This window comes from Rattus rattus, chromosome 16, assembly GCF_011064425.1.
Source record: "Rattus rattus isolate New Zealand chromosome 16, Rrattus_CSIRO_v1, whole genome shotgun sequence".
Taxonomy (NCBI): domain Eukaryota; kingdom Metazoa; phylum Chordata; class Mammalia; order Rodentia; family Muridae; genus Rattus; species Rattus rattus.
In genome coordinates, this window is record NC_046169.1 from 4,216,396 (window position 1) to 4,241,007 (window position 24,612).

Genomic DNA, 24,612 nt, shown 5'->3' on the forward strand with positions numbered 1-24,612 from the left:
TGTCTACCCTCACAACAGTGGGCATGCCTTGGGACCAAAGGAGGCAGGCATGGTGGGAGCTCCCTCCTGTGGGATCTCTGCAGGATGCAGCTGTCTGGCTTGTTGCCTGTCTCTTAGCCTCTGTGGTTCAGAAAGCAAACCAGGATCTCTTCTCAATGCGTACATTCTAACACCATGTTGCTTTGTACCATTCAGGCTTAAATCGAACTGTCTAGACAGGGGAAGAGTCTCAGCTGGAGCGAACGTGCCTTAAGGACACTGGACAATATCTAGGGACAGGTTTGGTTGCTGTGGTGTAAGCAGAAGACAGATTGTCTACGGGTAGTGGCCTGGGATGAACTAAGGCCTTTCTGATGCACAACACAGCGTTATCTACAGTCCAAAGTGTCTGTAGAACCCAGGATGATAAACTTGGATGGGAGCAATGGTTTTCAGCCTTCCTAAGGTGACCCTCGACCATAAATTATTTTCACTGCTACTGTAATTTTGCTACTTTTATTAATTGTAATATAAATATTTGTGTTTCCCCGATAGTCTTAGGAGGCCCCTGTCAAAGGGTCATTTAACTCCTGAAAGAGTCACGATCTACAGATTGAGAACCACTAGATCAGAGGCAAGCAAAATGACAGTAAGGTCAATGTAATGGTTTTCTGCAAGCAAAATGACAGTAAGGTCAATGTAATGGTTTTCTGCAAGCAAAATGACAGTAAGGTCAATGTAATGGTTTTCTATCTCAAAACTTCTGCTATAGACACCGGAAGGAGAAGGAGGAAGATGGTGGGGGATGGGGAAAGGGGAGCTGGGGGAAGGGGTAAAGGGAAATGGAGGAGATAATGCTCAGGCCTAGAATGCTAAGAGCCACTCTGATTGGACTACCGGATCACATGCCAACCCTGAACCAATGAGAGTGGGGATGGGATGTGCTGGTTGGCCCAAGCCAAAGTCACCGGCTCTTGGCACCAGTTTCTCTCAAAGAGAAACAATAAGAGCGGATGCACATTTGGGATGGGTGACTTGTTTCCTGGATGGGCACAGAGACCTCCTCTAAGAGAAATGGGATTCAGACCCGGTGTGAAGGCTGAGAGGCAGCAGGCCTACCCAAGAGACTAAGGAAGAAAAAGTTTTCCAAGCAGGGAAACGCACGCAATTATAGATGTGGGAGGAGGCCGATGCGCAGTGACGTCATGTGCTAGTCAGTGACCTCGTGTGCTAGAGTCAACGTGGTTCAGGGAGTCTACAGGTTTGCGCGATTGCCCATGTGCTGAATTCTTTAAGCCATATTTGTTATGAAAGACAGCAATCCTTTTGTAAATTAGAAGGGGAAAAAAGCTGTAATATTCTTTTCCCATGTCCTTATTGTTAAAGAATATGATAAAGGCCCTTCCTTAAAACAGCGTTTTAAGATTTTTATGTATGTTTATGTGTTTCAGGATTTTTTTTTCTTTTCTTTTTTTTCAGAGCTGGTGACCGAACCCAGGGCCTTGAGCCAAATCCCCAACCCCGTGTTTCAGGGTTTGCATGTGCGTTTGCGCACCACATGTGTGCAGCGCCACAGGGTCCCTTGGAACTGCAGTTAGAAGTGGTCGTGAGGCGGGTGCTGGGGCAGAAGTCAGTGGGTCTCACAGCTGAGCCATCTCTCCAACCCCAAAGCGCCCTATAATTTTAGGCCTACCTTTGTGTAAGTCTCGCTCGGCTCCCCACGGTTTCCCCACCCATTCTGATTTCTCACAGTTCATTATAATAGAGCTGAAAGACAGAGTGGATTTTGGCAGAACCGATTAAAGAACGAGATTTAAACACATGAGAAAACAAAAATGGATGTCAGGTAACTGAGCGCTCTGTGCAGAAACCATAGCAAACATGCCGTTATAACCCTCCATAACCCTCAGCACCTGCCACCGTACTGAATTAAACTCACCCAAATGTCGCAGGCCTTGTGTGCTTTTCGTGTCTATCTGCCTTTGTCTGTCACCCTCTTTCAAGGACATTGCTTACAGCCTTTTATATCTCCTCTATAGGATTGCTGTGAGCAGCGGCTTTGTTTGGACTTTTCTTCTTTCTATGGTGCATTTTTATTTTATTGCTCTGTCGGAGCTGTCTCTACTTCTAATTTGAGGACTTGCTCTCTAAAGCAGAAAAAAATACAATAACTGTTATGGATAGCAGTTAGGATTAATACATATGTCTCTAGGCTTACCTCTGGGCCATACCTTCTAGAACAAGGATTTGTTGGGGCTGGGGTTTTTTATTTTTAAAAAAATGCATATGAATATTTTGCCCACAACTATGTATGTGCACTACTGTAAGACTCAGATACTGTCAATCAAAAAGCCTGTGGCCAATGAGCTGAGGCAGGATTAGAAGGTGGGACATCCGGGTTGGGGGGGGAGAGATAGAGAGAGATTGATTTACTGATTGATTGGTTGGTTGATTTTGGGAAAGAGGAAAAGGGATTTGCCTGGAAACTATGGGGAAGATAATCTCATAAAGCGGAGGAGAGGTAACTAACTAACTCCGTGGCAGAACTTAAGACTAGTTTAATGGGTTATATAAGTAACAAGCAAGTCAGGGAGCAGGCCCAAGCTTATGGTCTAAGCATTTATTAATACTCAGAGTCATTATTCTAGGAACGAAGTAGCTGGGTGGAAAAGCTCACAGATATATATTACTGCATGCAGTGCCCATCAAAGCCAGAGGAGGGCGCTGGATCTCCTAGATCTGGAGTTACCGGTGTCTGTGCGCTGTCATGTAGGTTCTCGGAACGGAAACCTAGGTCCTCTGCAAGAGCAGCCAGTGCTCTTAACCACGAGCAATCGTTCCAGCAGGGTTGGTTTTCATCGAACTTAGTATCGACCTAAAATTTCTAACAGCGTGATAAAAGTAGTGTGGAACATTCCAATGATTAAAAATTAATGAGCACACAATAAAACGGAATGAAGCCAACAGAGAATGACAAACAGGGGGCTTCTTACGGCCTCTCGAGAAAGGACTCACCTGTCCAGAAGCAGATAAGGGAGCTGGCTAAATAAAGACAAGATGGCCACACACCCCAGCGACCAAAAGCAGTAAGAGTTGAGGCTGCAGTTCTGTCATTGGGCTTGAATGGTCCTTCTTACAATCTATGGAATGCTCATTATCACAGGAGATGTCTTATTTACATCCAACCCTTCCAAAATCCCAGTGAGAATGGGTGTTCCGGATATTTCACAGGTTAGCTCAGCTTGACAGATCTAAGTACAATTACATGGTAATTACATGGTGAGTGCTTTGTATACGTTTTTTGACCATTACAAAACCCCACGAGAGAGTACACAGGAAGGGCTGGTAATTATCAGTTTGCATAGCCCTCAATTTAAGAACAGGCAGGACGCAAGCCCATGAAAGTCCAATTCTGGGTGCTGTATTTTTTTTTTTTTCTTTTCTATTTTTCGGAGCTGGGGACCGAACCCAGGGCCTTGTGCTTGCTAGGCAAGCGCTCTACCACTAACCCCTGGGTACTGTATTTTATGTAATACATGTTAGCAGTGAGTGCTAAGATTTGAACCTGACCCAAATCTGCCCAGGTCCACATCTCTCCGCGGTTTATTCATATAAACATATACAACGTGGGAAGTAAATCAGATAATTTAGAGGTCCTCTTTGTTAAAAAAAAATAGCTATGATTCTATTGATTTTAAAAGTTTTCATATACTAAAAAAAAATAATAATAAAAGCTGGGGTGGTGGAGGTTTCCCAGATGCAAAATGAAAACAATGACAATAAACATGTTTCAAATGAAAAAAAAATGCAGTTGCCGGGAGATAGCCTCTCTTCTTCTCCCATTTTAAATGCCATAGTTACACGTGGCAGGTGAAGTAACTTAAGTGGCAAGCCGACCAATCACCAGGAATACCACTTACTCTGTACTTCATATATTAACCTCCCATTTGACCACCCACACTTGTCTTCCTGGAAGAGGCAGAGCCTTACACTTCCTGAGTTAGTTTTTAACCTTGGGCCCCAACTCTATTCAATTCTACACTTAGCAGCATGGTCTGAACTGTGCATACTCCCATGCCCTAGAGGGAAAGTACACAAAGGGGTTCTCAGGTAAACTTTTGACATTTTTAAGGGTACCTGAGAATTGAGAGCAGGGGCATGCAGCATCCGCCTCTGCTTTCTCTGTGTCTTCATGGAACCTAAGCTTACTTTCTGAGGAAAGAAAATGAAAGGTTAGATTGAACAAGGAACAAACCATACACCCATTTATTAAACCACATTATTAACCATTACATTAAACCATAACCATATATTAATGGTTAGGAGTGGCAGAGTTAAACAAAGTTGGCTTAAACTAGTACCCAAAATATGCAAAAAGCGATACCACCAGCTGCCTCTCAAATTGCATAGCAATCAAAAGTTGTTTTCATTTAAAAAAAGAAGAAGAAAACCCCTCTGGTGTTTTATTCTGCAACAATCTTGCCAGCAGATGAATGTCTACAAAATAAAAACCGCTTTTGTGGCTTAAACTGAGGTTCCTAAATCGCAATTCACTAGCTGTCGAAAAACAGACAAGCACAGAACACAGAACAAAGCATACACCCGAGAAAGCGCGCGAATCAGCAGCGACCAGTTGGGCCTTTTTTTTTTTTTTTTTCAGAGCCCTTAAGACAAAGCGGGATCGCGGCACGCACCACGGACCGGACTACATATCCCAGCATGCAAAGCACCGAGGCCTCACCACTGGACTGCGTTCCCCGGCATGCAAGGCACTAGGATCTACCGGCCAGACTACGCTTCCCGGCATGCTCTCGGCAACAGCGAGTGGGTGACCGAAGAGGCCTGGGGTCCCGGAGTAGTGGGGTCTGTCTCCGCCCTTTCAGTAGTTCTTTGGCGTTGGGAGCCGGACACTGCCGCCCAGGGGCATCTCTTAAGCCACAGAAGTTCCCGATTCGTTATTCATCGCCCGGGTCAACTAGAATGCAGACTGCCCCCGGGCTGGGGAGGGCGGGATGGAGGCCGGGCAAGCGCGGTCTGCTTCAGCCAATGGCGCCCGAGCAGCTGTCATGTTACCATGGTAACTCAGGCCGCCCGCCGGGGGACCAGCAGTCCATTGGGTGGAATCTTTCTCGAAGGCTCGAGAAGAAGGAAGCGGAAGTGGCACGTGGAGGCGCCGGTGAGTAAAATGCCGCAGATTCTGGAAAGTTCTCCTCAGTAGGCTACATAAGGCTCAGCGATTGGGACCTCCCCTTTTGGATTGGTAGCTGAGCGGCAGCGGCGGCGGCTGCGTGAGAGAGGCGAGCGGCGGGCGGCGGAGAGCGGTGGCAAACACTGAACGCAGTCTCGCAGGGTAAGCCCGAGGCATCTTCCCGGCCGGTCGGGAGCAGGAGGAGCACGCAGCGGATCCCAGGCAGAGGCGGACCGGGCCAGCCATGTCGGTGGTTGGGCTAGACGTGGGCTCACAGAGCTGCTACATTGCAGTGGCACGGGCCGGGGGCATCGAGACCATCGCCAACGAGTTCAGCGACCGCTGCACCCCGTAAGTAGGAGGGTGGGTGGCCGGGGAGGGCTCGAGCTCGCCGCTTCCCGTGGGAGATGGTGATCCGGGGATTTAGAGAACCGTGACATCCGGCGACCACCTGGTCCGGCTGGCCTTCCAGGCTCGCCCCCGACTCCCCACTCAGCTTTTTCAAGCTGGCACCCGCTCCCACCTCAGCTAGGATCTCTGCGGAGCCTGGCCTCTGAGCCTTTTCTTCCGCATGGTGAATCTCCAAATGACCTAGAAGGTTCCAGAGCCTGTTCGCTGCTGCTTGCCTAGGGAGCGAGCGGACTGTTGTTAGCGACCACAGAAACACGCTATGGTGGAGGAATCCACCTTCTCTGCTTCTCATCGACTCTCGGTTGCCCTGGTGCCCTGAATTGCTTTTTGGAAGCGTCCTTAAAGCTCATTGTGAAAGACGTTCGTGAGAGTTTCCTGACCCAGAGTTTGTTTATTTTAACAGTTTACAGTAAGCAGTACAAATTTCACATTGTCGCTAACAGGCTGCTGTGCAAAAACTCAGTGGGAAAGATGGATTTTTGTCTCGGAATTAAAAATGTTACAGCAACGTGGGTGGGTAAACGGAAGCAGGGTAAAAAGCAACTTTCTGAGGGGGTTAGTTTCTGAAGGTTACGTAGAAGCAATTAGACCCGCGTGTGCATTCACTGACAACAGCTGCGTGCATTTTAAACCATTGTAGGGTTTTTTTCCTCCATGTGCAAAGTCCAAGATAATAAATGTTAAACATCGAACCCGAAGGTAAAATCATTCCGACCTTATTAGAAGAACATTTATGGGAGTGAATAGGAGGAGATAAGCCTTGCTAATAACTTACTTTCTAAGCAGGCATTGATTCTCTTGTCTCTCTACAAAGCCAGGGTGGTCTGTGATTCGGCAATTTGTAGGAAGGAAGCTAGTCTTTCATGCCTCCCTCCTATATGTCAGGTGCTTCTTTCTCTGCCTAAAAAGAAACAAAAAAGTGTTTAGAGGAAAGTAGGGGGAGCTGTTTGGGTCTGTGGGTTGTTGACCAGAATTTTCGACTGAAGTGGTTTATTAACCTTTGGTCAAACTATGTAGTTGAAAATGGAGTTGGCTACTTAAATTAATATTAGAGTTGATTGATTGTGGGAAATGAGACAGTCGGGTGTTAGAAGTGTCTAGTCCCTGTGAGCTCAGAATCACAGGGCATGTAGACTGAACCATACAAGATTCAGCTGTTGGTTGAGGGTCCCTGGCTTTTAGGGTGCACTGAGTACCTGCATAGAGCATCTTGGTCTGAGCTGGTTCTGTTTCAGCAAATTTAAATGTCCTCAGTATAGTGCCAGTTTACTCATCTCGGTTACCCACGTAGGAGGAACTGAACCCAAAGTAGGTTTGGATTAGTAACGCACACTGGATTACTCTCTAATCCAAAGCCTTACTCACCGCCTCCTCCACACTCTCCATCTTGTCTCTGCTCTGGTTCCCTGTATCCCCTTTCCTCTGCTGAGAAAGCTGTCCCTTCATCTTGTCAAAGCAGGTCCAGCGTGACAGCTTGGCCTCTCTTTTTCCCTCAGCATTTGTTCTCTAGTCAGCAGTAACTTTGTTTCTACAGCATCTTTATCTGACCTTCTTACAGAATCTTCCAGATGGAAACCTACCTCATCTGTATCTGTAGACCTCTTAGGGTTACATAAAAAACTTTACAATTCTAAAGCAGATAGTGAGATACATCAGGACAGAAATAAGTGTGACAGTGACATTTAGGGTTGTATGAGGCTGATGACAGGTAAAGAGTTATGTTGACTTTTGGTTGGTTGTGCATAATGCCACGTTCCCTATCCTTTGTGACCTGGTGACACTGTATTAGCACCCCAGGTATTGAGCTGCAAGCAGACTAGCAGATTTCTTTGGATGTGAGCAGGGACTGAATTGTCAGAGGTGTGATTTTTAACTTGCTAGACTCCGTTTTGAATATCTGGTGAAAGTTGTAAACTGCAGGATTGTGCTTCATTTCTGTTGGGATTTCTCTCTTGTCAGCTTAGAAATGGCCAGGTGTGTGCTTTGTTTTGACGTGTGTGAGACATTTGTTTTATATTACTTTTATTTTAGGTCAGTCATATCATTTGGACCAAAAAACAGAACAATTGGAGTTGCAGCCAAAAACCAGGTACGTTCTTGAAGAGCGTCATCCATCTTAAAGGGAAATCCTAGAAGCACGGCAGAATGATGTGCTGAAGCTTAATCTAGTTTACGTTTTAAAACTCTGGCTCGGGGCTGGAGAGATGATGGCCCAGCTGCTCAGCCATTAAGAGCACTTGTCGCTCTTTGGGGGTTGGGTTCCTAGCACTTACTTGGTGGCTCCACAGCCTCCTGTGACTCAGATCTTAACATTCTCTGACCTCCATGGGAGCCAGGCACACACGGGGTGCACATACCTACATGCAGACACCCATTTGTGCACCTTCAAAATAAAAATAAGGAAATCTTTAAAATCTATGTCTATCAATTGATACCTCCCCCCACCCCACCTTTGTTCCTGTTCCTTAGGCTTTTAGTGGCAACCTTACTTTTGGGTATTTGGCCTTTAATTTAGGATGGATGGATGGATGGGGGGGTGGAGGTGGGGGGGGTGTCCTCACTGGCTGGCCTGGAACTCCCTCACAAAGGTCTGCCTGCCTCTGCCTCCTGATTGCTGGGATTAAAGGTGCATGGCGGATCTTTGCTTGACTTTAAAATTTTTAGATGACTGACATTTGATTCATTTCCCCCTTTGTGGTTTCTCAAAGGCTAGTGGGGTTCGGGCTCCTCAGTAGGTAGTGGTACCTGCTGCCAAGCCTGAGAACAAGAGTCCATCCCTGGGACCCAAGTGGTAGTGGGAGAGAACCATTTCCTGTAAAGTATCTTCATAGTTTTCCTTAGTTTGCCTGTCTAATTTATGTGGTTTTAGAAGCTTAGTACATGCGCATGCCTACCACACTGCTGAACTTTAGGTTCTGAAACCCATAGAAGACAAGAGAAAAGAAGTCATCGCTAGTTGCCTCCAAGTTTAAATGGCTTCAGGAGTTTAATCTTTTCTAATCTTCCTTTTAGTGAAAGCCTACCTTTGAGTGAATTACACTCTGAAGTGGGACTTGTTTAATCTGGCGCTATGATCCAAAGAGTAGATTAAGAAAAGACTGTCTCGCAAGAAGGCCCTGGGTTCGGTCCCCAGCTCCAAAAAAAAACAAAAAAAAAAAAAAAAAGAAAAGACTGTCTCAGAAAAAAAGAAAAGACTGTCTCAGAACAACTTGGCATATTTCCATCTAGTTTTCCTGAGTTCCATACCACTTACTACTCTGTGTACCTGAGAACACAACTGCATTCCAGGGAATGGGGTGCTGAAGTCCATCCTGTAACGATAACGAGCCTGTCCCGCCTGTTAGATGGGTGTGAGTTCAGTGTTAGATCTGTGGGCTGCCCTCTCTAGTAAAAAAGTCACTTAGAAACTTAAAATCATCCTCATCCCCTCTACCCCTGGCACGGCTCAGGTTCTAGGAAGAGACACACAAAGTCCTCATCCTGGCAGTGCTCCAGGTCTCACTGAAGTTGGGATCTTGAGCTCGTGTTTATTTGGGGACAAGATGGGATACAACAGTACAGTTGCTGCAGAGTTTTAGAGCTCTGGAGACAGTTGCGCCGTCTTTTCCTTTATCTTGCAGATTTTGAGATCTGCCCCAAAATCTGATGACACCATTGCCTTTCCTTCTGGCATTTTCCATAGAAGAAAGTACAGTAGGAGCTATCCATTCATGGAAAAGGAGGACTGAGGGACAGTTAGGTATACCTCTCCCAGCGATGATTTCAGTTGCAAAAATGACTGTCTGAAATTGCTGTACTTGCTGTAGGACTGGGGGTGACAAGATTAGAAAAAAGTTTAAATTGTACATTTCTTTTGCAGCAAATCACTCATGCAAACAATACGGTGTCTAGCTTTAAGAGATTTCATGGCAGAGCATTCAATGATCCCTTCATTCAAAAGGAAAAGGAAAACTTGAGCTATGATTTGGTCCCAATGAAGAATGGTGGTGTCGGAATAAAGGTAATACCGATCGGCCACGCTCTGAGCAGTCTGTAGTAGGAAATGCTCACATTGTAGTAGCTTAGCCCTCATTAATGGGCTAGGGTAGGGCCTTTTCTCTTACTTGACTCGTTTAAAATACAGTTAATAGGAGCTGTTCCCTGAGACGTACTCTGCTGATATTGCATTTCTATAGATTAATCTGTGGTTGCTATGGTATTAAAGTCTAAGTAATAATGTCTCAGAAACGGTCAGACAGCCCTTTGGGAGCATGTGCCAAGCAGTAGAGCAACAACCAGAGATCCTAAGAGCAGTTGTCTGGTCAGTACACGTCTTGGTGACCCGGCCTGAGCTTTCCCAACTTTTTTCAGCTGTAGGGAAAAGTTCCTCTTCCTTTCTCCTCCCTTTCTCTTTTAGTTCCTTTTTTCTTTCTGAATACATTTTGTGGAGCAGGATATATGCTAACAGTTGGCAGTTCCTGTACCGGTTAGCTGGACTGTTTAGCGTATTTAACATTTCCCCTCATTGTAGGTCATGTACATGGACGAAGACCATCTCTTTAGCGTGGAGCAGATAACAGCCATGCTGCTGACTAAGTTGAAGGAAACTGCGGAAAACAACCTCAAGAAGCCGGTGACAGATTGTGTCATCTCGGTGAGTCGAGCCCAGCCAGGCAGTGCTTGCTTTCAGCCTCCTTTACTTCACTCAGTACTGCATTGCGCAGACTCTTGGCGTACCTGAGTGCGCTAAGCTCAGTGTTCTGGCACTACAGAGGTCCTCGACTGTAGAGCTCCGACAATGCAGTGGGGTCTCCATGAAGCTTTCTAAAAAGAGAGGGTGACTGGCGTCACTGGGTTCTCCCTCCATGGCAGTTGGCTGCTCTAATACCGGGGGTTGGTCATTCATGAGCTTTTCCCAGTGAAAGAATTCTTACCTCAATTGAAAACCAGTGCTTTGGGAATTGTTATCATTTAATTATTTTCTCAAAAAGGTAGCTCTGATAGTCGGAAATTGCTGGAAACCAAGTCTGTTTGTGTTTGGGGCCGCGGTCACTGTTGGGAGTTAGATTGTGAGGCAGTTGGAAGCACTGTCTAGAGAGCGGGCATTCGTCTTCGCAGGTCCCGTCCTTCTTCACAGATGCTGAGAGGAGGTCTGTTCTGGATGCCGCGCAGATTGTGGGCTTGAACTGCTTGCGGCTCATGAATGACATGACGGCTGGTAAGGACTGGTGTTTTCTGGTGCTCACCAGAGGTGGCAGTAACTGATAGTGCTTTTACAGTTGAGAAAGACTAAGTTCGCGGGTAAGCAGGCGCTTAGCAGGTTGTGCTTAGAACTAGGTGTTACATAGCATCTGGTACCGTTTGTGACTCGTGGGTAATTATGGAGTGATGGAAAGTTACCCAAAAGTCAAGAAGAGAGTGCTCCCTGATTCCTTGGGAAATGTGAAGGGTCTTCTGTGACAAGAAGTTCCCAGAAAATGACTGGCGGATTTGCTTTTGCTTTCCTTGTAGTTGCTTTGAATTATGGAATTTATAAGCAGGATCTCCCGAATGCAGACGAGAAGCCCCGAGTCGTGGTGTTTGTGGACATGGGACACTCCTCTTTCCAAGTGTCTGCCTGTGCTTTTAACAAAGGGAAACTGAAGGTAAAGTTGAAAGGAACGGCCCAAACTAGAGATGTGTGAAACACTGCATAGAAACAGTGTGTCCTCTTAGCACACCCTGAAGGAGGGATGGCTTTTTGTGTTTAAGGTTCTCTTCACTGTAGAAAATACTTTAAGAGAGTTAAAGAGATGGGCATTTCTTTAGTTCATCCCTCCTGACTTGGATTTAAATACAAGTGTGAGCATGTCAGTTAGCCTTTTGAATAGGAATTCCCAGGATTCTAATTAAAAACATGATGGAGATAACCTGAATCCTCTCTCTTGTTTTTAACTAACCTTAGGTTCTAGGCACAGCTTTTGATCCCTTCTTGGGAGGAAAGAACTTTGACGAGAAGCTCGTAGAGCATTTTTGTGCTGAATTTAAAACCAAGTACAAATTAGATGCAAAATCCAAAATTCGAGCCCTCCTTCGTCTCCATCAGGAGTGTGAAAAGTTAAAGAAGCTCATGAGTTCTAACAGCACAGACCTGCCGCTGAACATTGAGTGCTTTATGAATGACAAGGACGTCTCTGCAAAGATGAACAGGTATTTGTATCTTGATTTCAACTCGTGAAATAGATAAAAGTTAAACATTTAAATTTAACCTTATGTTCTTTGTGGCCAGTTGACCTTACACTTGAAGATTGTGTCTTACGTGGCTTATGGCTGTAGACACCACTGTTTGTCATTTAGTCCTTAGGGGCACTTGGAGAAGAATGCTTTTGCTTTTTGGAAGTGTGTGCGCATCCTTACCATGGTACACGTGGGGATCTCATGGGCCAACTCAGGGTTCCTTCACTGTCAGGCTTGGCAGAAGTGCCTTTGTGGAACATTACAAAGTAATCCTGTCCTAGAAATGGTTCATGATGTGCCCCTTCTGGTTCTCAGGTCACAGTTTGAAGAACTGTGTGCTGAGCTCCTACAAAAAATAGAGGGCCCCCTTCACTTGTTGATGGAACAAACTCACCTCAAGACTGAAGAAGTGAGCGCCATTGAGATAGTTGGAGGAGCCACAAGAATCCCAGCTGTGAAGGAAAGAATCACCAGGTTCTTTGGAAAAGATGTCAGTACCACGCTCAACGCAGACGAGGCTGTGGCTAGGGGGTGCGCACTGCAGGTATGTGACTTCCCACTCCCTCAGCCTGGTGTTCATACACACGCACCCTGTTCCTGCTGTTCCAGAGGAAGCTACTTTTAGATAAATCCTGAAAGACGAGAGAGACTGGAGGGTGCAGAAGTGGAAGGTGAAGAGGACCATGCGGCTGATGGTCCCATGAGCGCCAGAAGCTGGCCTGGTTCTGAGAGGGCAGAAACCAGCTGGGAGCAATTGCTCTCAAGTCCAGGAGGGAATTAGAATGCTAATCAGTTGTCATAATTGATTTGAGGGTGTGTGTGTGGGTGTGTGTGTGGGTGTAGGTTAAAAGTATTAGTTAACAAATGATTTTAGGGGGTTGGGGATTTAGCTCAGTGGTAGAACGCTTGCCTAGAAAGCGCAAGGCCCTAGGTTCGGTCCTCAGCTCTGAAAAAAAGAAAGAAAGATGATTTTAGAAAATAGAGACTCTCCCTACTCCCAGATGAACTTTTAACCTGCTTCTCAAATGAAGCAGTGCAGGAGCCGAAGTCGGTGAGGCAGGCTCACCTAATCTGGATGTTATCAGTGAACAGAGAATGCCGGTTACACTTAAGATAGCACAGCCAAATTACACTTAAGATAGCACAGTCAAATAAGGCTGCAGCATTGCAACTGATGTTCTGTCGGCCGTGTTTGAGCCGGGATCATCTACTTGACAGTTGTTTTTTTTTTTTTTTTTTGGTTCTTTTTTTTGAGCTGGGGACCAAACCCAGGGCCTTGCGCTTCCTAGGCAAGCGCTCTACCACTGAGCTAAATCCCCAACCCGACAGTTGTTTAAAGAATGAGATTGTGTGAGCAGAGGTCTTCAGAGGGCTTGCCTTGAGTACTACAGCAGAAGAGAGCAGACTGCACTGCCCAGTGTCTGTCACAGCCTAGCCTGGCTTTGGGGTCATTAAAGTTTGTGAATTGTACAAAACAGTGGACTTCTTTAAGACATGGTCACATGCATCTGAGTCCACAGTGTTTGACACCGTTTACTGGAACCAGCCCGTTTCCTTGGCAGTCCTTTACGGGACCGCCTTGTTCTTTTTCCTTCATAGTGGGCCGCGCATCCTTATCTCTGGCCCCCCCCAGACTGTGGGGAATTAATTCATGGTTTCCAAGAGGTGGAGCCGAGTTTTGGCTTCTGTTTTAAGGACACCGCTGGCCAGGCACTCCTTGGGTCAGTGTGCTTTTTTATTTGTTTAGTCAATTTGCTGTGTCCTGTCCCGACTTGGAATTTGCTCCTGCTTTTCACTTATAAATTCTGCTGAAAATGTGAATTTCTTGAGTTTTGCCCTTTTTGTTCTTTGACATGGGGAAGAAGTAAAGTAGGGCTTTCTGTAGGCGTGCACATCAACAGTCAGCTTGTAACTACAAATGCCACTAGCGAGGCAATGCTGGAAAACCTGTGTTCTCAGTCTAGGAAGCTTGGAGTTAGGAATTGCTGGCCCAAGATTCATGGTTTGTCTTTGTGCTACTGATTAGCATAATGTTAGGGTGGCATGTTCTTTCTGCTTAAGGAGAGCCATGCTGCAAGCAGCTAGGTTTGCCCATCTTGGTGTAACTGTCATATATGGAAATAATTTTGTGCTCATGATATTTTTAACCTTTAAGAACTCGCTCCTTTCCAGTGTGCAATTCTTTCTCCGGCATTTAAAGTTAGAGAGTTCTCCGTCACTGATGCAGTTCCTTTCCCAATATCTCTGGTCTGGAACCATGACTCAGAAGAAACTGAAGGGTAAGTAGGTGCAGACCGCTTCCACATACCTTGACACCTTTCTTTCATTTGGTCGTTGTGAGTGGTGGGGTAGAATTAGTAAGATGGTGGCGTTTGTCTTTATCAAGTTTGAGCTCTTGCATTTCTTTGTTTCCTTCCTCCTTAGTGTTCACGAGGTGTTCAGTCGGAACCATGCTGCTCCTTTCTCCAAAGTGCTCACCTTCCTGAGAAGGGGACCCTTTGAACTAGAAGCTTTCTATTCTGACCCTCAAGCAGTTCCATATCCAGAAGCAAAAATCGGTAAGCAAGTCCATGGTGTGCATCTGCTTTTGGAGTGAGAGCTGCAGCTCGTTGTCCTGCGTAGAAACTGACCTTGTTTTCTGTAGCAGTGTGGCGAGGAGTCTCGTCTCTGTTGGACACTGACCTGGAGACTTGCTCTCCTGTTGTGTGTAGTGCAGACTGTATTTGCAAAGTACTTGTCACTCACACAGACCTCCAAGGTGTAAGTGTTGTCAGCTGGGTGTTACTTCAGATTGGAAGCTTGGCTCCCAACAGTGGGGTGGCCCTTCCCAGACCTTGTGAACTATGACCTCTTTGAAGGGGCACCTATCTCTTCAGGTGCCATTGCCCCGTCTGCTTTGGTTTTAGTAACTTAGTATTTTATTAGACTGGGAAAACTGGTGCTGCCAGGCTCTAAGAGTTGCCTTCCCTCACCTCACTGAGAGAGAAAGCATTTGAAGGACTCCAGTCTGGCCAGCTATGTTTTCTTTAACTGAAGACTAGTGTGTCCTGACCTATCACAGCCTGCCCTAGAACTGCACAGTGATGGGGTAGAGCAGCTGAGAGATGGTGGGATACGGACTCAGTTTCTGTATTCTCTAGCCAGTACTGAGCAGAGGTGAATGGTTCACATGCCTGGCAAATACCTGTTTTCAGAATATTATCTGTGTGTGAGTGGCTGTATGGAGGTCATAGGACAGCTTTGGGAAGTTGGTTCTCTGCTTGCACTGTGTGTCCCAGGATTAAAGTTGGGTAGAATCCCACCCAGAAGAACAAGGTTCGAGGACTGAAGACTTGCATAGCAAGCGCTTTATCTGCTGAGCTATGTCAGCAGCCCTCCCTCAAGAGGCTTATCATTCAGTGATGGCTGACTAGGTACTAGGCTCTACAGGAAGCACTCATTATAAATAGTGTTCTCAACCATGCTGCAACCCTTTAGTACAGCTGGTTGCGTTGTGGCCCCCCCACCATAAAATTATTTCTTTGCTACTGTTAATAATTGTAAATGTCCATGTTTTCCCTGCTAAGGGTTGTTTGCCCCTCACTCCCCAAGGGGTCTGGGCTTCCTGGTTGAGAAGCACTTGTCTAGAAGACCAGAGGACAGCAGTCCAGACTTCTTAGTCCTTCCTTACTCTGCAGGGCTGTAGTCCTGCCCCGCAGTGCAGGTGCTGATGTGTGCCTGGCTTCGGTCAGAAGAGCCGTATCCCTAAAGGCTGGGAGTGGAGTATGGCGGGCTTTCTTCTGTAGATTAGCTCGTAGATTTTTTGTCCATGGTCTTATCCAACTGGAGATGGGAAGGAGGAGGCAGGAGACTGATATCCAGGAGAGCCTGCCTCCGTGTCTGCCCAGCTCGTGTTACTGCAAGAGTGCTTTCTTACAGAGGTTGAAAGCATGTCAGGACTTTCTGCCATGTCAGGATGTCGGTGTGGGTTGTAAGTAGACTTGCTCCTAAGTGCCACCCGCAAGGGACCTGAGGTTGGTTGAGGTTGGGAAACAGTTTTGGAGTGATAACTTCCTTCGCATTTGCTTCTTTTATTTTAGCCTTTGTATTTTCTTGGCTGTCTATAGAAATACAAAGTCTGTCTAAACTGGTGCTTCCTTTTCATTCTAGGCCGTTTTGTCGTTCAGAATGTTTCTGCACAGAAAGATGGAGAAAAATCTAAAGTGAAAGTCAAAGTGCGCGTGAACACACATGGCATTTTCACCATATCCACGGCATCCATGGTGGAAAAAGTCCCGACTGAGGAGGAGGATGGGTCCTCTGTCGAGGCAGACATGGAGTGTCCAAACCAGAAACCAGCAGAAAGCTCGGATGTGGATGTAAGTTGCTAGAGCGATTGTCACATTCAAAAGTAGAATTGACTTCATTCTAAGCTGTAGGAGGGTAATTGTTATTTTCAATTATATAACACTGAGAATTGTATGTGATGTAATTAGATGGCAGGAGATGAGAATATTGTTATTGTGGCAGGTGCATGATCCTGTGAAGAAAGTGGAATATGAGTAGAGGAGAAAAGTTACTTTTTTCTTTGCATTCTTATGGAATGTGTTTCATCAGATGTTGACTGTTTAAAAACAACTATGAAAATTGAAATAGGAAAGTAGATTTCGTTTCATTTTCAGTGTACAGCAAAATTGGCCCTGGTGTTTATTCTGGGACTTATTTTTATTAACACAGCTTTCTGGGTTGGGGGAGGCGAGGAGAGAAATCCCACAGGTGATGGTGGAGCTGCCGAGACTGCTTTTTCTTAGCTTAGGCTTGCAGTGGATTTCTGGGAGCAGCAAAAATGGCTTCCAGCAAGAGGCAGACAGTGCAGTGCTGGTGTAAGGTGTTGGCGTCCACAGGTCTCAAACCCCGAAGGACCTTTAGTATCCAATGAACCTTAGGTTTGTTCTCATCTGGACACCGTTCCGGAGTGGTAGTGCTATATCCTTTCTCTAGGTCCTAGAGCCTTCAGTATGGGAAGGCCTTGCCTCTCGGTGTCTGCTTTAGGACTAGAAGCCGTGGGTGGAAATGTGAAGTCTTCAGGGGTGGGCAGGGCATCGTTATCTCAGAGTAGTTCAGCCTTCCTTCTCCAGTGTGGAGAGAGGTGATAGCAGGTGCACATTTGCTGGGGACTGGGGGCTGCTAAAGAGCCTTCAGGGGTAATTTTCTTTTCCCTTTTGTCTTTAAGCCATATTTTTGGCAGGGTTGTTGGTTGGTGGGTACTGTTGATTCTTGGTGCTGAGGTCCTGTGAGGTAAGATTGCTGAGTCATGGACTGAGAAGCCGTGTAACTCTAGAGCGATCCACTAAGGTACATGCTGCTGCTGCTCGAGTTCAGACACTTGGTTTTGGAAAGAGCCTGGGCTAGAAGCGCGCGTCCTGTGCTTGTGAGAGCCGGCTGTTAGGGTTAGGTGAAAGGTTCTTCAAGGGGAGCTCTGGATCGTTACCCACCAGAGCCCTCGTGTCTTCTGTAACTAACTATGTAATACTATCATTTATAAAGTTATTTACAGGTTTGAAATGTCTAAAATTTCATGTACTTGTTTTTATCTGGTACCTTTTATTTTCTGCCCACCTAATAAGACTTCAGAAGTTGAGAGTACTGTCTTTGGCGCCCTGTAATTTTAAATTCATACAAGTACACCTGCTTTCTACATCCTTTGTGCCTGGGCTTTCATTTCAGAAAAATATCCAGCAAGACAACAGTGAAGCTGGAACACAGCCCCAGGTACAAACTGATGGTCAACAAACCTCACAGTCTCCCCCTTCACCTGAACTTACCTCAGAAGAGAACAAAATCCCAGATGCTGACAAAGTGAGTGACTCTTCCAGTTCATTGCATTAGATGGTCTTGCAGTGTATGATGGTTGATGATTGATGGTTTGACCCTGTGCTTTCAAGATGGGTCCTGGTGATTTTATGGGGCCATAGGATTTTTTTTCCTGTTCATTTTCTACGTGTGTTACTCAGCTAAAAACCAGCTAGGAGTAGTGGTCAAACGTGAGCAGGGAAACCAGTACTCTCCTTTAGATCCCAAAGCCTCACTTAAGAATGCAACTCTTAAAACAAGAGCTGAAAGCAAAGGTTTGTTGCGTTTTAGAGGACAAGAGGACCTGCTCATTTCAGAGTCAGAAGGATGCATGCAGTGCTGCAAGATTAATTAAAGAGTTGATTAATGTAATTAATTAATACTTGGACTTTAGGAGTGTAGTAAACTTTTTCTCTTTTTTTCCCCAAGTAACCTATCAATTTTTAATTAATTATGATAGTCTGGTAATATCTGTATTCCCAAGTGATTATTCCAGTGTTGGGAGCTAAATAAACTATTGTGTCCCTTGAAAGAATGCCAGATTGTAATCAGACCTTTAAAGCTAGTGGTCAGGTTGATAGTGAGAAGCCGGTTCCCAGCCCCAGCTCTATTTCAGAGTCAGTCTCTGTAAATGGTTAACTGCCCTTCATAGTCGGGCTTCCTCTTGAATTCTCAGAACACCTTACCCTTACTCAAGCACCTTACAGAAGGGCTGCTGGAGGTCAGAATAGATTTTCTGCTAGGTTTTTATTTTCCTCTGTCCTGATTAATCTTGTGGCTCTTAGCATGAACTGATTTTTTTTTTTTTCCTTTTTTTCTTTTTTTCCGGAGCTGGGGACCGAACCCAGGGCCTTGCGCTTGCTAGGCAAATGCTCTACCACTGAGCTAAATCCCCAACCCCTATGAACTGATTTTTGAAAGCTGTTTTTATTTATTTATTTTCTTATTAGAAAAGAGTTGAGGTGATAGTATTTATTTGGAAAATAGGTCCTCACATTTCAACATCATTCCCCTTGATTTGGAGTGAAATGTCTACAGACTTTTCTGCAGATAATTTTAGTACCTTTCTAGAAAATGACATTGGGTCTTAGCCTCAGACACTTCTTAGATATTGCCGGACGTTTGAGGATCCTGCCTGTGGTCCGGTTAAGATCTGGAAGGAGGGCTGGAGAGATGGCTCAGTGGTTAAGAACACCGACTGCTCTTCCCGAGGTCCTGAGTTCAAATCCCAGCAACCACATGGTGGCTCACAACCATCTGTGATGAGATCTGATGCCCTCTTCTGGTGTGTGTGAAGACAGTGACAGTGTACTCAGATATAATAAATAAATAAAATATTTAAAAAAAAAAAAAGATCTGGAAGGAGACTTCTGTCTAGTTTAAAGCCTTTTGCTGGGGCAGTCTCTCAGCCAGCCATCCTATCTACCCACGAGGTTCTCACTGCCTACTTAACAGCTCCATTCCCTCCCCCTCCCTTCGCTGGCTGCCACTTTGTGTATCTGTCTGTCTGTCTCCCTCCCACCCCCTCTACCCCAGGAGTCCTGCTCCCTTACTTCCTGCCCCAGCTCTGGGCTGTCGGTTCTTTATTACACAGTAAGTCACATTCCAGTCTGAGCCAATCAGCAGCAAGACAATACCCACTCCATCTCTTGCCTTTAGGCATCGAGGGCTGCCTGACCTTCATCTTCTGGCCAGTGACACGCATTTACAAAAAGAAAACTGGTGATGGGCCATAGAAATAGAAATAACAATACCGGCATCCTGCCCACACTTCTCCCTCTGCTGGTACAGCAGCCAACTATTGAAAATACAGGGACACACCTTCAGAAGATGAGGGAACCCAATATAATTGGAGGGTTTCTCATGCGTGTTGGAATGCTGTTTTGTGCTTACGTTGGTTGGGTCAGGGATTGGTTGCATTTTGTTCCTGGAGTATCAGTTGCATGCCCGTGTCTTGCTAGGCAGTGGGTTGATTTTTCTCTGCAGTTACGGACATGATGCTTTAGCACTGTAGGCTGACTGCACGGTCCACTGTAGTCCGTAGCTTTAGCACAGTCAGTGCACTTGGTTTTCATAGTCCTGTAGCTTGCAGCTCAGGTTCCCAGGGGCAGGGATCGTGGGATGTCACAGGTCTTCCCGTCTTGACATGCTGGCTTGGGCAGTCCTGCTAGTGTGAGCTGCACACTGTCTCATCCTAAGTCCACTGTGTAACTGAGTCTCCTCAGCTGTGCGTGCTTGGAAAACTAAAGGTCACAGGAGATATCTCTGTAGCCTTGTATTTATAGAACTTGAAATCTAAAATATGTTCTGAGTATCTTCTCTTTTTTAGTAGTCAACATTCACAATGACATTGTAGGGTTAGGAAGTTTTCTATACTCCTTGTGAAGCCTGAAGCCAGTTTTCTGCAGTGGTTTGGGTGTTTGTGTTTTGGCTGTGACCTGTCTATCACATGCAGTCAGCTTTGGAGTTTTCTACGTGTGGCAGGTGCATACTGGCATCAAATTCAGATTTAAGAGCCTTTTGGACTGGGGATACTCTGTCATTTGCCATATTGCCCCATTTGCTACATTTGTATGGCACAAGCTGGCCTCAGACACATAGCTGTAGACTTCTGAGTGCTGGGGTGACAGGCATGACAACTGTGCTGGCTGTCTCCAAAGTTTCAAAGGAGAAATGATGTGGCTGGAAGGAGGCAGAGCCTCTGCATGTAATAAGCAGGGTAGCAGTTAGAGAGCGCTAGTCCTCATTGGGACGGGCACTGTGCTGGGAGAGAGGGACTAGGATAGACAGTCGGCACCTGAGTAAATTCTGACATCTCTAGTGTTGGTCTGAGGTTATGTGACGTTGTTATTGTACGAGTCTAGACTAGAAAAGTAGATCATTTAGTTTTGAGTTTAAAGGGACTTGGAAAAGACTGAAGATTAATGTGCGTAGAGAAGATAATGGTGATTGATTGATGCAGAAAGGTGACAACACTGAGTTACTGCCGAGGTCCGAGGGGGGGCGGTGGGTGTAGATGCCCTTAGATGTTCCAGCATGAGAGTGAGAGTCCGTGCATCAGCAAAAATGGTAGAGGTTTTTGTTTTCTAAGCATTAAGATGTTTTCTTTTTCTTAACCCTTAAGGCAAATGAAAAGAAAGTTGATCAGCCTCCAGAAGCCAAAAAACCTAAAATAAAGGTGGTAAACGTTGAGCTGCCTGTTGAAGCCAACTTGGTGTGGCAGCTAGGGAGGGACCTTCTGAACATGTACATCGAGACGGAGGTGAGTGCTCTCCTCACAGCATGCCACAGGGGTAGTGTCTAACTCCTCACCAGGGGTTACGTTGCAAATGATTTCAGAGATAGATAAAGGCAAAAGGATGGATCTTTCTGCTTAATTTAATGGAGTTGGTTGGGTTTGGTACTGTGAGTTCTGTACATTATAGGGAGTTGTATTGTGTGTGGCTGGGAATTGCTGTGTTCCTTTGAAGCCATTGGTTACGCAGAACACAGGCACAGCTTATAGTCTCAACATTGAGAGACTGAGAATGACCAAGGTCCACTTTACTGAGATGAGCACACTGAATTTAGAAGTCTATTAAAAGTCCTCGTTGTTTCAATGTAAGAGTGCAATGAAATGTGGGATGGCCTAACATTCTTAGAAATTATCTACACATATTTATAGATCTAAGGACCAGGAGGTTTGGAAGAAAAGGTTGTGTGAGGTACAGAGTGAAATGATTTTTCTGTAATCTTCACTTGTTGAGGTGTGGTTTGGATCTCTGAAGGTTGCCTAACTCCTTCCTGACAGGGCAAGATGATCATGCAGGACAAGCTGGAGAAGGAGAGGAACGATGCTAAGAACGCCGTAGAGGAGTGCGTGTATGAGTTCAGAGACAAGCTGTGTGGACCATATGAGAAATTTATATGTGAGCAGGTACGCTCGGGCTCTGCTGGCCGCTGGTCCAGAGTTCAGTAGTCACTGCTGTGCACACTTGATGAAAACAAAAGGAGCAGGGCCCTAGAGAGGCTTGCCCGCCATGAATGTCACTGTCATTCTAGGAGTGGTCACCATCCAGGAGGTGAAGCATCTGTTCTGCAGTCTGTGGCATGTGACATAGGGAGCGTAAAGATAAATAGGAATCCTTGCACTTCTATGCTGGTGTTGTCAGGCTCTTGTCTGTCCCCATGTGACACCACTGCAGTGTCACTCAGCAGCACCATCCCCTCTACTCTTCCCTTGCTTACGTGATGCTCTGGGTCAATCCAGAAGCACAGCTGTGGGAAGAGGCTGGTGAGACAACAACCTGGTGTGTTGTGGGGGTGACTTAGGCTTGGGTTTGCACCTCCTCCAGCTGAGCTGTGCCTGGCATGACTGAGATGATTGCTTTGGGCACAGTTGTGGGGATACAGTTGTCCTCCGTGACCCAGCATTGGGTGTTGAGATGACCTGGAGCTGGGTTTCTTGGGTACAACTCTGTGAGTCAGAAGTGGTGTGCTAAAATTCTGTAAAACAGAGGCCATGACACCTCTGAAATAGATTGCCACTGATCTTCGTCCTTCATGTAAAGGAACATGAGAAGTTTCTGAGGCTTCTCACAGAGACAGAAGACTGGCTGTATGAGGAAGGAGAGGACCAAGCCAAGCAGGCCTATATTGACAAGTTGGAAGAGTTGATGGTAAGCTCTGTTCTCCCCTAAAAAGTACAGTTTGCGTCTTAAGCCGTAGATGTTTATTAAAGTGTAAGTTTGGCCATTTTTAACTCCTATTTCATTTTAGAAAATGGGCACTCCTGTAAAAATCAGATTTCAAGAAGCTGAGGAGCGACCAAGAGTGTTGGAGGAGCTAGGCCAGCGCCTACAGCACTATGCCAAGATTGCAGCAGACTTCAGAGGCAAGGTAAGGTGGGCACTGCTCTCATCCCAGGGAGTGACCTAGACTGAGCCAACATATGGCCTAGGATCTTTATGCTGAATAAATGTTGCTCAGTGGGGAACTGTCAGTGTTTGGGACCAGGGTGGATTTGAACTTGGGGAAAGTGGGTCCAAGTAGATATGGCTGTCGATATTCTCTAGAATGTCTTGTGTATTTTCTGTCCAGGATGAGAAATACAACCACATAGATGAATCTGAAATGAAGAAGGTTGAGAAGTCTGTTAATGAGGTGATGGAGTGGATGAATAATGTCATGAATGCTCAGGCTAAACGGAGTCTCCATCAGGACCCTGTTGTGCGCACTCACGAGATCAGCGCTAAGGTCAAGGTGAGTGTGCTACCAGCTCCTGACCACTCATTCAGCTTGGCACACTGGTGCCTCCCTCTTCTGGACCAGCACTGGCTTCCCTAATTCAGTATGCCATTTAGAGCTGTTCCATCTCCATCTGTCCTAGTTGGCAGTGTGTCCTTGAACCTTCTATGTGCCAGCAGTTGTCTGCCCTTAGAGGGAAATAGACATTGAGTGCACAGTCTGTCCTGCTCTGGGATAGAGACCAGCAACACTGTCTGGTGCTAATCCTGGGGGAGAAAAAATAGGGTGATGGCTCAGGATGCTGTGCTGTGAAGAGCAGGTGGCCGCCATTTGACCAGGGGCGGCCTGAAAAGAGGACAGAGGGAGTGCTGCTTATCTGAAGTAGTGCACGCGAACAAGGCCCAGGGGAAGTGGGCCGCCTTAGCCAGGTTCAGTCCCAGACTCCAGATAAGGATATCATCCTGAGTCCTTGCCCCTCTCACTGCAGTTCCTAACTCCTGTGCCGGTGTCTGGTGTTGTGCATGCATTAGCGTCTATAGCTTCCCAGCAAGTCCCCGAGGAGCAGCCATAGGAGGGAGTCCGTGTGATTAGGATGATCAGTGTGGTTCCTTTATGCAGGTTTGATGAGAAGAGCGGAGTCCGTCCGTTGGGTAGAGTGAGGAAGTTGCCAAGTTAACCAGGCAGGTCTCATTTACCATAGTGACTCACTTTGTTTTCCTAGGAACTGAACAATGTTTGTGAACCTGTTGTAACTCAACCCAAACCAAAAATCGAGTCACCTAAACTGGAGAGAACTCCAAATGGCCCAAATATGGACAAGAAAGAAGATCTAGAAGGCAAGAATAATCTCGGTGCTGACGCTCCGCATCAGAACGGCGAATGCCACCCTAATGAGAAGGGCTCTGTCAGCATGGACCTGGACTAGGCTCTGCCCTGGCTCCCTCCTCCGACTCATGAAATGTGTTTGCCATAGTGTATGTGATTCTGTATGACAGACTGAGTCTATTTATATTTTCTTTTTTTTTTTTTTTAAGACTGTCTAGACATTTTGTGTATTATGAGGGGAAAAAAGAAAAAGCTTGAGTCTGTAGTCTCTGACCCTAAATGAGAGTGACTTTGGTGACAGGCTCCTGTGGAGTTGTGACCCCACTGAGCTCTGTACAGTATTGCTGCTCATATGCTGAGGAGGGAGGTCGTTTGTCTTCTGAGGACGTGAACTGCACTGACAGCGCTGGGCTCAGTCTGCAGCAGCTGTTCTTGCCAAGGGGTTTTCTGTGTTCTTCTGCATTTGCTCTTCTTTTCCGCATGTGTGGCCGGGGTTGTTCATAAATGAGACTGAGTCTGATCTGCATAAGGGCTTTCAAAATTAAGTCTGTCCAGTAGAGTGATTTGCTTTATTATTACCAAGAATACAACAGCTAGTGAACCGTAGCAGCATGCGAAGCAGGGCTGTAACTATCACCATACATGCACTGTCCCGTGGAGGTGTGACACGGGAGATGTGTGGATCATGTGATCATTGTGAACACCTTGTGAGCTTTAAAATAAAGTCCACCCTGTGGTGTCATTTCTAAGCTGTTGGCCTTGTCATTGACTTGGAATGTCATTGGAGAAAGGAGTCCATCTTAAAGAACAGTACCTGCTGACCATGCAGCATAACCTGAGCACAGGGTCCCACCCTGGACACACCCTGCTGGTACCTGTGACCGTCCTGGCCCTTGTTCTCTGGAGACTGACCGACTGAGGGAGTGGGTCTGCTAGTGTTCTACAACTATGTGCCC

General features: G+C 46.1%; 1 protein-coding gene across 1 annotated transcript; it reads left to right on the forward strand.

Annotated features, from left to right (window-relative positions):
• The first annotated feature begins 5,136 nt into the window (after nucleotides 1–5,136).
• Nucleotides 5,137–24,405, forward strand: Hsph1 (heat shock protein family H (Hsp110) member 1). The gene is made up of 18 exons (XM_032886479.1): nucleotides 5,137–5,518; nucleotides 7,610–7,667; nucleotides 9,438–9,578; nucleotides 10,089–10,211; nucleotides 10,676–10,775; nucleotides 11,069–11,202; nucleotides 11,502–11,746; nucleotides 12,089–12,317; nucleotides 13,946–14,052; nucleotides 14,198–14,331; nucleotides 15,923–16,131; nucleotides 17,480–17,611; nucleotides 20,730–20,867; nucleotides 21,396–21,521; nucleotides 22,156–22,263; nucleotides 22,364–22,483; nucleotides 22,685–22,846; nucleotides 23,553–24,405. Exons 1-18 carry the CDS (start codon nucleotides 5,412–5,414, stop codon nucleotides 23,754–23,756), a joined length of 2,577 nt encoding a protein of 858 aa, XP_032742370.1. The 5' UTR covers nucleotides 5,137–5,411; the 3' UTR covers nucleotides 23,757–24,405.
• Nucleotides 24,406–24,612: the final 207 nt, after the last annotated feature.